The 12,536-nt window shown below is 53.4% G+C and overlaps 1 protein-coding gene across 1 annotated transcript; it reads left to right on the forward strand.

Annotated features, from left to right (window-relative positions):
• The first annotated feature begins 455 nt into the window (after positions 1-455).
• Positions 456-12,168, forward strand: TRIM40 (tripartite motif containing 40). The gene is made up of 5 exons (XM_045803901.2): positions 456-800; positions 9,557-9,652; positions 10,110-10,307; positions 10,509-10,531; positions 10,684-12,168. The coding sequence occupies exons 1-5, from the start codon at positions 456-458 to the stop codon at positions 10,913-10,915; spliced, it is 894 nt and encodes a 297-aa protein (XP_045659857.1). The 3' UTR covers positions 10,916-12,168.
• The last annotated feature ends 368 nt before the right edge of the window (positions 12,169-12,536 follow it).

The following is a 12,536-nucleotide window of genomic DNA, read 5'->3' on the forward strand; positions in this document are numbered from 1 at the left end:
CTCCTGCTGTCCGTGTGGGAGAGCACGCGCCATGTTTTCTCCGCTGCAGGCACGTCAGGGAACACCACCAGCTCCAGAGTTTATGATGCCCTGGCTTCCGGCCATGACACTCTGGCCTTTTAACTTTGAGCTGTGCAAACACAGAAAGCTCGGGAGAGGAAGACAGAACTGGCGTTGGCATTGCCTGCGTCCTGCCGACGTGTGACAGACAGAAAGAGAGCTTAAGAAGAGAGAGGGTGCGTCAAGGCTGAGCAGAGATCTCTGCCTTCGGGTGCGGTCGGGCTGGGGCTCGTAGGGAGCGGGCAGTTGCCTGACGTTGGAGGGCCGAGTCGTGCCCTCGCCACTGCCCAGGGCTGTGTCCCTCCAGCCGGGCCTTCTTGTCTGGACTGTCTCTGTGCAGCCCCCAAAACCCCGCTGGAGACGGAGGCCCTGCGGACAGGAGGCCGGCAGAGGCCATGGCCCCTCTGTGGGAGGACGGCCGGGGGGAGGGCGTCTGCCCCATCTGCCAGGAGCTGCCGAAAGGGGCCGTGAGCACGGACTGCGGACACCTCTTCTGTCGAGGGTGCCTGGCTCAGCACGTGGCAAAGGCCTCGGCCTCCGGGGTGCTCTGCTGTCCCCTGTGCCGGAAGCCCTGTTCTGAGGGGGTGCTGGGGGCGGCCCACCTCTGCCCCCGCCACCAGAAGAAGGTGAGCTACTTCTGCGAGGAGAGCAGACGTCTTCTGTGCGCGCAGTGCCTGGGGTCCCCTGAACACCAGGGGCACCGCGAGCTGGCCATCGAGAGCGCGGTCAGCCACTACAAGGTAAGGCCGGGCACTGGCTGCCCGAGCGGCTGCCTCCTGCCCTCTGCCCACACGGCTCAGGGGCGGACTCGGCCCATCTCTTCTGCCTCACCCTGCTTTGGACCTTGTCCTGACTTTCCCACGTGCCCGGTGCTGCAGCTGTTGGTGTCGGTGCCTTGATAGGGGTCTGCGTTCCCAGGACGTCTGCGGGACGGACTTGGGCTGAGGACGCACAGCTCTCTCGGGACCAGACTGCCTGGTGCCCTGCTTGGCAGAGCTAGAAATTTGGTGGGAAATGTGATCGCGTTTGCATATGCTGATAATTACCTGCAAAGACATACGTATGCCCTGAGACTTTGTAACAATGCTCTTTAAAATGTACACTCCAGCACAGTCCACGTACAGTAAGAGTCAGCTCAGGTGTGCCGCGTAGCGAGACATCACCTCCGTACCTCCCAAGTGCCCTTTGTCCCCAGCACGCTTCTCCCACCCCCACCTGCCTCCCCTCTGCGGACCTTCGCGGTGCTCTCTAGAGCTCGGAGCCTGATTTTGGTTTTCTCTCTCGCTTTCCTTTGTTCGTTTGTTTTGTTTCTGAAATACCGCATGTGAGTGAGATCATATGGTATTTCTATCCTGCAAATAACATTAGAACTGCAAAGAAATCAAGCAAATGTGAGTTTCCTTATGAGCGAGGAGGAAAACAAACAAGGGTCTGGGATGGGAGTGATGGTGGCCGACATCCGTGGGGCTCGAGGGCCCCGTGGAGCAGGTGACGCCCAGCGGGGACCTAGAAGAAGAGAAGCTGACCCGTGTGGAGACTGAGCCGGGGGAGACATAATAGGCCACGTCTGGAGAAGCCATGTTATGTTTGAGGAATTAGGGTTTGAGTTGACAGGATACACTGAGAGCGTAGGAGTGGGTGGGTGGGTGCAGGGGATCAAAGTGACTTCGTGAGTTTCTGGGTTGAGAAGCTGGGTGGGTAATGGAAGGGAGGGCAGGTTTGAAGGAAGACAGGCCGAGTCCAAGTTGGGACACATTTAGGATCTTAGATCGGCAATTGGATAAGGACTGTGGATCTCCACGGGGAGACGGGGGCAGAATCCCCAGAACCTGGCTGCGGGATCCACCCGAAGAAAGGGGTTTCCCTCCAAGGAGATAGATGTAATGTCGTCAGGAGACCGTGTAGAGAGGAAGAGTTTGCAGGACCAGGTCCTGAGAAAGGCCATCACTTCGATGTGAGGTCAAGGGTGACTCGGAAGGAGCCACCGACCAGGGGCAGGGCCAGAGAAACAGCAGGGGCGCAGTGTCCCAGAAGCCGGGAGGCCGGGCGTGCGGTGTGTCTGGGGTGCTGAGCGCAGGGCAACGGGGGGCAGCAGGGGCTCCGGTGGGGGCAGCAGAGGGGTCTGCGGTGGGGTTCAGTCTGGGCAATGGCGTGAGTGTTGGGTGCATGGAGTGAAGGGTGTGGGCAGCAAGGAGGAGGTGTGGCTTGGGAAAGACAACCCAGGGGAGGAACAGGGGAGGGTTGGCGGGCAGTCGGACCCCAATTTGAGCTGTGAAACTAGGGGCTCGGTGTGCTCCAAGAGGCTGCGTGGGGACAGCCGAGGTGACAAAGAGGCAGCAGGAGAGGCAGCGAAGGAGGACCCCAGCAGATGTGGGCAGGACAGTTCACTAAGACTTCTCACCTTGTCTCTATTTCTTTGAATTAAGTTTTGTAAATTAAATACTGTAAGTGGTACATTGCTTTTTAAAGGACTTGGGTAGGCTGTCCACGCCTGCCCCGCGGCTGCCTTGCAGCCCAGGAATAAACCCCACCTGGTGGTGGTGAATAATCCTTTTAATGTGCTGGTGGTTCCTATTGGCCAGTATTTGTGAGAATTTTGGCATCATGTCCATCAGGGATCTGGGTCTGTAATTCTCCTTTTTGGTGGGGTCTTTGTTTGGTTTTGGGATTGGGGTAATGCTGGCCTCATAGAACGAATTTGGAAGTTTTCCTTCCATTTCCACTTTTTGGAACGGTTTCAGAAGAATAGGTCTTAAATCTTCGAATGTTTGGTAGAATTCCCTGGGAAGCCTTCCGGCCCTGGACTCGTGTGTGTTGGGAGGTTTTGATTACTGCTTCAATTTCCTTGCTGGGTATGGGTCTGTTCAGATTGTCTGTTTCTTCCTGTTTCAGTTCTGGTAGTTTATACGTCTCTAGGAAGGCATCCATTTCTTCCAGATTGCCTAATCTGTTGGTGTATAATTGCTCATAATATTCTCTTATAATTGTTTGTATTTCCTTGGTGTTGGTTGTGATATCTCCTTTTTCATTCATGATTTTATTATTTTGGGTCCTTTCTCTTTTCTTTTTGGTAAGTCTGGATACAGGTTTATTGATCTTGTTAATTCTTTCAAAGAACCAGCTCCTAATTTCGTTCATCTGTTCTACTGTTTTTTTTTTATTTCTATATTATTTGTTTCTGCTCCAATCTTTATTAATTCTCTTCTCCTGCTGGGTTTAGGCTTTATTTGCTGTTCTTTCTCCAGATTCTTTATATGTAAGGTTAGGTTGTGTATTGGAGACTTTTCCTGTTTCTTGAGAAAGGCTTGTATTGCTATATCTTTCCCTCTTAGGACAGCCTTTGCTGCATCCTACAGGTTCTGAACTGTTGTGTTTTCATTTTCATTTGTTTCCATGAAAATTTTTTAATTCTTCTATACTTTCCTGGTTGACTCATTCATTCTTTAGCAGGATGCTCTTTAACCTCCATGCATTTGTGGTCTTTCCAAATTTTTTCTTGTGGTTGACTATAAGTTGCATAGCATTGTGGTCTGAAAATATGCACGGTATGATCTCAATCTTTTTGTACCGGTTGAGACCTGATTTGTGACTGAGTATGTGGTCTATTCTGGAGAATGTTACCTGTGCACTAGAGAAGAATGTGTGTTCTGTTGCTTTAGGATGGAATGTTCTGAATATATCTGTGACGTCCATCTGGTCCATCGGGTCCAGTGGGTCATTCAAAACCCTTGTTTCCTTGTTGATCTTCTGCTTAGACGATCTGTTCATTGCAGTGAGAGGGGTGTTAAAGTCCTCTACTATTTTTGTACTATTATCAATGTGTTCTTTACATTTGTTATTAATCGGCTTTTATATTTGGCTGCTCCCAAGTTAGGGGCATAAATATTTACAGTTGTTAGATCTTGTTGGATAGGCCTTTCAGTATGATATTGTGTCCTTCTGCATCTCTTCCTACAGTCCTTCACTTAAAATCTAATTTGTCTGGATATCAGGATTGCTACCCCAGCTTTCTTCTCACGTCCCATTAGCATGATAAATGGTTCTCCACTCCCTCACTTTCAATATGGAGGTGTCTTTGGGTTGAAAATGAGTCTTTTGTAGACAGCATATGGATGGGTCTTGTTTTTTTTTATTCAGTCTCATACCCTATGTCTTCTGATTGGAGGATTTAGTCCATTTGCATTCAGACTAATTATTGAAAGATACAAAGTTAGTACCATTGTATTACCTGTAAAGTCACTGGTTCTGTAGATTGTCTCTGTTCCTTTCTGGTCTTTGTTACTTTCGGGCTCTCTCTTCACTTAAAGGATCCCCTATAAGATTTCTTACAGGGCTGCTTAGGGTTCACAAATTCCTTTAGTTTTTGTTTGTCCTGAGAAGTCTTCATCTCTCCTTCTATTCTGAATGACAGCCCTGTTGGATAAAGTATTCTTGGCTGCATATTTCTCCCATCTAACACATTGACTATATCATGCCCATCCTTTCAGACCTGCCAGGTCTCTGTGGACAGGTCTGCTGCCAGCCTTATGTGTCTATCCTTGCAGCTTAAGGACCTCTTGTCCCAAGCTGCTTTGAGGATTTTTTCTTTATCTCTGAAATTGCGAGTTTCACTATATGTCATGGTGTTGACCTTTTTGTTGATTTTGAGGGGAGTTCTCTGTGCCTCTTGGACTTGACTGCCTGTTTCCTTCCCCAGATTAGGGAAGTTCTCAGCTATAATTTGTTCAAATAAACTTTCTGCCAGCTTTTCCTGCTCTTCCTCTAGGACTCCTGTAATGGAGATATTATTTCGCTTTATGGAATCACTTCGTTCCCTGAGTCTACCTTTGTGATCTAATAGTTTTCTCTCCCTCTTCATTTCAGCTTCATTATTGCCTATTGTTTTATCTTCTACATCACTGATTTGCTCTTCTGCTTTGCTCATCCTCAGCCTCCACTGGGGACTGCATATGGGTTGTAGCATTTTTAATTTCAGCCTGAGTAGAGTTTAGTTCTTTTATCTCTGCAGTAAGGGATTCTCTAGTGTCTTCTAGGCTTTTTCAAGCCCAGCTGGTATCCTTATAATCATTGTTTTAAATTCTAGTTTAGACATTTTACTTATATCTGCATTGATTAAATCTCTGGCTGTCATTTCTTCCTGTTCTTTCTTTTGGGTTGAATTACTCCATCTTGTTATTTTGGAGGGAAAAAAAGAAAGAAAGAAAAAATAGAAGAAAGAAAGAAGAAAAAATAAAAAATGAAAATGACAAAATTAAAAAAAGGAAAATTAAAAAATAATATAAGATAAAATAATATACATATAGGAAGCTAGTACCTAGGTGTGCTTTTGTCTGCTTGTTATGAGAAGGTTGGTTGAAGAAAGGTAGAAAGAAAGAAAAGGAAAGGAAAAGAACAGAAAAAAATAAAAAACTAAACAAAAAATATATAAAATACAATAAAAAGTTCAAAAACTGCTCTTTCTGTGTTATAAGGTTCGTTTTCAGGCAGTTAGTATTGTGGATTCAACTGAGAGTCTGCTGAGCTCATAGTTCCTGTAAGCTACTTTCCTGACATTGTCTTTTTTCATATATATATATATATATATATATATATATATGATTTTATTTATTTATTTGTCAGAGAGAGAGAGCGAGTGACATTCTCTAGACGCACGACCGTGTGCACATGTCAGACCTGGTCATCAACACCCCCCCCATGAAATGTAATGGGTGATCTCATTCTTATTCATATTGTAGGGCACTTTTGGCTTCATAGGCAGCATATTTTTGAAAGTTGGTGACTTGTTTTGGCTACTGTATCAGGAAAATGTACTTTTGGTCTGTTAGCCACTTCTGTTATGTATTTTGTGAGCAAAGCTTTTGAGAAGGAATTCCAATGTTGCTAGATTCTCACGTCTCATTACTACTCAATGCCCTTATGTTTCGTTTTTCTTACTGTGAAACCACATTTTATCTGATGTCTGATAGGATCACAAACCTTTAAAAATATTCATTATAATAAAAGAGTTCTTGCACTATTCCCTGTGTTTCAAACTGTCCTTTTTTCCCTGATGGCTATTTTAGAAAAGCAAAAGTTTGTACAATTTTTATTTTTAATTCTAATGAGTGTGTATTCATAAAACATTCACCCACTAAATATTATTTTAATGCAAAACTGGAGGGTCCCATTTTAAAAAAGTGGACTTTACCTTATTCATTTGAATATTGTAAATGATAGGTCTGTATTACCTTTGATTATTTCATGCATTTATCTTTATTACTATCTTTGCTTTCTTTTTTCACTTACGTAGTGTTTGCAGTTGACTTCAAACTCTTTATTAGATTTTAAACTATATAAGCAGAGAGGGAGACAAACCATAAGAGACTCTTAATCATACGACACAAACTGAGGGTTGATGGGGGGAGGTGGGTGGGGGATGGGGTAACTGGGTGACCGGCATTAAGGGGGCCTGTGATGTAGTGAGCACTGGGTGTTACACGCAACTGATGAATTATTGAACATGTACTATATGTTGGCTGATTGAATTTATTTTTATTTATTTTTTTTATAAAGATTTTATTTATTTATTTGACAGACAGCGAGACAGCCAGTGAGAGAGGGAACACAAGCAGGGGGAGTGGGAGAGGAAGAAGCAGGCTCCCAGCAGAGGAGCCTGATGTGGGGCTCAATCCCAGAACGCCAGGATCACACCCCCAGCCGAAGGCAGACGCTTAACGACTGCGCCACCCAGGCGCCCCGGCTGATTGAATTTAAATTAAAAAAATGAATTTTAAACTGTACTGGGAGGTACGACTGTGGCTTTTCACCTGGACCCCGAGAACCGGCCTGACTCTGACAGGCAGAGACAGATAGCACTCCTGGCAGAGGGTAGCAGGTGATAAGGGTAGAGGGGGTGTGACCGCACGGATGTGTTCAGGAAGCCACATGTAAGTCGTTCGCTTAGTGGGCAGCCTGGGGGAGGGGGAAGCACTGGGAATGGAGACTGGGGTCAGGTCCCCGAGAGCCTTGGACACGGGGTTAAGGAGTTTGGACTCACCTTTGGTAATGAGAACTCATTTTGAAGAGAGGAATAACACGGGTCAAAGATGAAATATGACTGAGCTGTCCAGCAGGGAGGACAGCAGGTGGTGAGTCCAATGACAGAAATATGGAGGTCGCGAGCCGTGGACTGCACAGAGGAGTGGTGAGCTGGATGCTGTTTGACTTCCCATGTTGACTTTGAGCCGCAGATAAGGCAGTAGGGGAGACTTAGCGCCCAGCTGGAAACATGGGGTTGACCCTTAGGGGAAAATACCTGTCTTTGGGAATTAGGAAGAAATTTGAAGCCTACAGAATAGAAAATTAAGGGCCTAGTCTGGAGACAGAGAAAGGTTAAAAAAGCATCCCCAGGAAGGCTTCCTTCCCCAGGAAAAGCACAGAAGCAGAAGGACAGCGGGGGGAGGGACCAGGACAAGGAAGGGTGGGTGGAGGTGGGGAAATGGGGAGGGACATGTGAACAGTCACCTCAAAGTAGAGGAGGCCCTCGGGGTGGATTTCATTCCCAGAGATCTCTGGTGACCTTGGAGGGAGAGGTTTCCAAATAGAAGCAAGCCCATGGCTGAGCAGCGCCGGGGCCCCGAGGACGTGGGGCCCGGAAGGTGGGGTGCGAGGGTGGAGAAAGAGCAGGCTGGGTGACGGGCGGTCGGGAGGTGAGGGCCATGGGTTTGCTTGTTGAGCTTTTGCCTTCACGTGGACATCTCCATCCCCATCGCCCTCCACCGCGGCCACAGGACCCTGATGATCGTCCACGAGCCCGTTTACCCCCACCCACCTCCTTCTGCCAAGTACTGCAGGTGACACCCGGCGACATCCCTGTGTCCTCGGCCCACCGTGGCTTTCCGATTGCTTGGATGTCTCTGCCGACCTCTGGCCTTTGACCTCGATTCACCCACAGACTCTCAGGGCCGGAGGACTTCCCAAGTCACGTCCTCCTGCTCCGGCCTCTCCCTGTGCATCTCTCTTTACTGAAGCAATATGTTTTGAGAGTTTACAAGAGGAAATGAGGCAAAAAATGATAAAAAAATTTTTTAAATGCTCCTCAGAATACCCAACAGCAACAACAAAATCTCCTAAAAGTATTTTTCTGGCCTGCTGTGGGAAGGATCTAGGGGCCGAAACCCACACTCTGGAGCACGCCTTATCTTCAGCCCACAAAGGCGCTTGCTTGCTTCCCAGTTGCTTGCCGTGCCTCCCCTCCAGGGCGGCCTGTCGTGTTTGTAGATGGCTGGGGAGAGCGCATTCCTGCGTCCTGCAGACACAACACTCCTGTGGCCTTGTTTCCTCGCGGCCGTCGCCCTCACAGGTTCCCCGGACAGAGCGGAGGTGAGCCCGTGTCTCTGGTGGCACGGCGGTGCTGTCGTGAGCCCTCCTCATCGCGCCGACGCGAGGGAGCCCCTGGGACGCTCACCCGGAGACAGGACCGCCGATCATGGAGGAGAGCGCGGCGGCCCAGCCCGTGCCTGTCTCCGCCGGCCCGCTGGTCCCCACATCGCGGATTCTGCCCTCGCCCCGGCCTTGTCCGGGTGCCTGATTCATCTTAGTCTGACGGGCGTCAAACACTGTTCCGTCGTCGTGTTGGTTTCCGTGTCTCTGGTCACTGGTGAGCTTGGGTACCAATTTGCACGCACGACAGCCCTTTGCATGCCCTCTTCCGCGAATTAACGCTCATACCCCTCACAAACCTTGCCCTCGGTTCCGTCTTCGTGCTGACGCGTGGGGTTTCCTCTCCATGTTCCACAGCTGAGCCTCTTTTTGGTTTACGGGCCTGGTGCTGTCATCGCTCAGCCTGGCATTTCACTGCTGATTTCGTCCCCGCTGTGTCACTGAGCCCCGGTAGTGAGTGACGGGAGCTCAATTTCAGACGGCGTGCCCTCCCCACGGGCCACGGTTCATTCTCTAACGTTATTTTCTGCTGACTTTACGGTTTTACCTTCACGCTTGGTGCCCAGCCATCTCGAGTCGGGTTCACGCACGGCTCCAGGAGGGGCCCGGCCCCGCTTCTCTCCACCGCTGTGCGCAGGCTTTCACGACAGGGTCTTCTCCAGACCTGCCCCTTCCTCGCTGATGACGTCCTGCGTTTTCTTTCTAACGTCCTCTGTAAACGTGGGTCTGTCCCTGCACTCTGTGTGACCGTGTGCTCAGCACGGCTTTGTCGGCCCTGTGACCCGCGGGGCACGTGCCCCTGCAGCCGCTCCAACACGGGGCTGTCCTCCGTGACGCCCCACCGCCCTCCCCTCCGGCCGTGGAACCCATGTCGACTGCAGCTCCAGCCCCGTTTGTTTAGGACCTGAAACCCGTCGCGTGTCGGTAGCTTCAGGGACACAGGCCCATCGGGACGCGGACTTGACGTTGAGGGAGAGGCCAGGCCTGCGTGGGGTTTGCGAGCGCAGTGGCCCTTGTCCTCGTAGCGGACGGGTTGGCACGTGCCCCAGGCTGACAGACACGCGTGTCTCTCTAGGAACGACTGGGCCGCAGGAGCAGGAGACTCCGGAGAGACCTGAGGGAGCTCCGCCGGCTCCGGGCGCAGCAGGAGGAGCAGCCGCGGGCAGGGCAGGTGGGGCGCGGACACCCCGTCCTGGCCACTGGGTGCCTGGAGCAGCTGTGTTGGGAGGGGTCCTGGAGGCCAGATGCCCGCATGCTGGGCTCGGCCCCGGAGTCCGCGGGCTGGGAGACTCGGGTCAAGGGCAGCCCTGGGCCCGTCGTGTGTTTACACGTGCTCCGGAGGCCGGTGCCATCCACGCGGCTCGCGTGACCATCAGAGCTGACAAGCAGCTCATCGCTGGAGATCACACCAACCACAGGCCTTTGTCTCCGACGGCGGGCCTGTCCGTAAATGTGGGGCCTCTCCTCACGCTGTGACGGGCAGGGAGCCCGAGGCCTGCGGTGGGACAATGCAGCAGGGCAGGCTGTGCCACCAGAGCGTGGGGTGGGGGCAAGAGCACCCAGGCGCCAGCGTTGTCGCGGGAATATCCGACGCTGAGCCTCAGGGAATCTGTTTTCCGTGGGTCCAGGCAGACTGTGGGGCCCCCAGGCTGGAGGCTGAGCTGGAGAGCCAGCAGCAGGACACCCTCGTCGAGCAGCGGCCGGACCCGCCGGGGGACACGCCGGCGGCCAAAATCCCGGACATCTCGCGGGCCATAGCACAGCTCAGCAGCCTGGTCTCAGCTCTGGAGAAGACCATCCAGGGGCTGGGAGTGGACACCCTGAAGGTGCAGACCCGGGCCCTCCCGCCACCGGTGGCACACGGGGGACAGGCTTCCCTGCGACACGCGGAGCGGGTGCTGGGAGGGTTACTCCCTCTGACTCTGGAGGGGATCCCTGTGCGACATCCGGTGGCAGGTTGGGGACGGGTGGGAGGTGGCAACCCTGGGAACCCGCTGTGACTGTCTCTGTCTTCCCCTGTCTCGTAGGAGGCCAGCGAGCTGCTGGACAGGTAGGAGCCGTCCCGTGTCCCACGCGTGCCCGCACAGCCACACACACAGCTGCGCTCGGGCCTCACCGCGGTCTGGGGGATGCTGGTCCCGTCATGCAGCACGGCCAGTGGACGATGCAGGAGAACACACTGAAGGATTTCTCTGTGTCTAGGAGCGTGCCACAGAAGCTCGAGGCCCTCTACCTCCAGGTGGAGAAAAGAGCCCAGACGTCCATTCCGCCCCCCTCAGCGGCTCCGGCCTGCTCGTTCCCGGGCCACCTCGTCCCAGACTCGCCGCCTCCTCCCGGCTCTCCCTCCCTGCGAGGCGGCCCAGTGTATCCTCACCCCCCATCTCCCGAACGTGACCCCCTGTGCTCATCCCCACGGCTGGGACCTGATGCCTGACCCTCTGACCCGAGCACGGTGGTCACAGCCTCCTTCCTGAGCCAGGCTAATGCTCATGGCTGCCCCTGCACACGTCAGGGCCCGAGGCCTCCGTTTCGCCTGTGAGCAGATGGCCGTACCCACCTCTCACGATTCGTACTAGGACAGGGGCCCCAGACGCTCAGGCGGCCCGCACGTCTGCACCGGTGCCCCCGCACTGGCTCCCCCTTCCGTGAGCAGGATGGGAATGGGATGCGGCGAAGGGCGTGACTGTGTGGTCATGGCTGGCAGGACTCCTCACAGACTGCCGTGCTGGGCGGAGGGACTCGAGCCGGGAGGGGACCAGCAGGCAGCCCCTCGGACGAGCAGCAGCCCGCAGCCCACGGGGAGCAAGGCCCTCAGTCCTGCTGGGCAAGGTCGTGAACTGTGCGGGCAACCTGCGTGCGGGTCCCCAGCCTCCGACCTGCCAGCCCCAGGGCGCTGACACCACCGGCGGTCACGGGTGCAGCTTGCAGCCAAACCGCTGGGTCCCCATGTGCGAGGAGTCTGCGTCCCTGCTCTTTGCTGCTGCTGATTTGGGGCCGGTGTCGGCCTGCGAGTCTTGCTCTCTTACGTACACAGCGGGGCTCCTAACGCCGCCCCCACCTCACGGGCCCTTGGGAGGGTTGAAGGGGTGAACATACAGCACAGGTCACGGGCGAGCTCCATGCCCTCCCTCTGACGCCTGCTGTTGCCCCTCGGCACCCTGGCCAGAGCTCCCCACGAGGCCTGGCTGGTGGAGGAAAGCCCCATTTTCCTTATTTCCACGTCTGTTCTTACAACAAGCTTTCCTTTTCTTTGGAACTAACCGGAGAGTCTCTGTTCTTGGTGAAACAAAGCGCGGCTACAGTGTAGGCTGAGAAAATCCGAGCCGGGACCCCTGGTGGTCAGGTCAGGACAGGGCTGCACCCCTCCCGGTGGGGTCCGGGAGGTGGGGCTCAGATGTGAGCACTTCTGGGGAGGGAGGGAACCCCGAGGGCAGGTCTGGGAAGAGCCGAGCACACAGCAGTCACGTGTCCGGCGGGGTCTACCGTTTCTCTCCCACGACGCCCCCTCAGGTCAGGTCAGGTCACATGGGACAGGAGCCTCTCCACTCACCAGCAGTCGTATTTCTCAGTGAGAGGAGCACACGTCGTCCTTCTGGACGCGGTCAGGTGTGCGGAGTTCGGCCTGCGTTGGCTTGTTCACCGGACGCGCCTGGCCCTGCACGAGGCCGAGCCCCCTAGCGGTTCGGGCCTCCGAGTCAAGACAGGGTCACGATCCCGGCTGCAGACGCCCCACACTTCACTGTAGGACAGAGCATGTCCTGTGGGGACCAGTGCGAGGGGACATAGCGCGTGTCTCCTCCCACGGGGGGCCCTGCAGGCCAGTCGTCGTTTAACAGGCCCCGCTAACCCCAGTGACACACAGGAAACCCAGTCCACTTCCGTGGGATGCAGGCCGGGGGCTTGGGACGGCGTTACCATCCTCCACAGACGTGCGCATGTGCATGAATATCGAGGTCTCCTGTGAGTGTGATTTACAGACAATGGGAACGTGCCCAGAGGGAGCGAGCCGCCCCTGCAGCCCTGGTCGCCCATCCTCCCCCTGCCCCCGAGGCGGA

This window comes from Ursus americanus, chromosome 32 (genome assembly GCF_024610735.1).
Source record: "Ursus americanus isolate L20-20 chromosome 32, mUrsAme1.1.p, whole genome shotgun sequence".
Classification (NCBI taxonomy): Eukaryota; Metazoa; Chordata; class Mammalia; order Carnivora; family Ursidae; genus Ursus; species Ursus americanus.

What these genes read in the sequence shown, in the direction of transcription:
- TRIM40 (XM_045803901.2), top strand. Translation starts at nt 456, where the DNA reads ATGGCCCCTCTGTGGGAGGACGGCCGGGGGGAGGGCGTCTGCCCCATC. An exon ending in AGCAGCCGCGGGCAGGGCAG is followed by an intron (nt 9,653 to 10,109) that starts GTGGGGCGCGGA and finishes CCGTGGGTCCAG; the next exon opens with GCAGACTGTGGGGCCCCCAG. An exon ending in GCCAGCGAGCTGCTGGACAG is followed by an intron (nt 10,532 to 10,683) that starts GTAGGAGCCGTC and finishes CTCTGTGTCTAG; the next exon opens with GAGCGTGCCACAGAAGCTCG.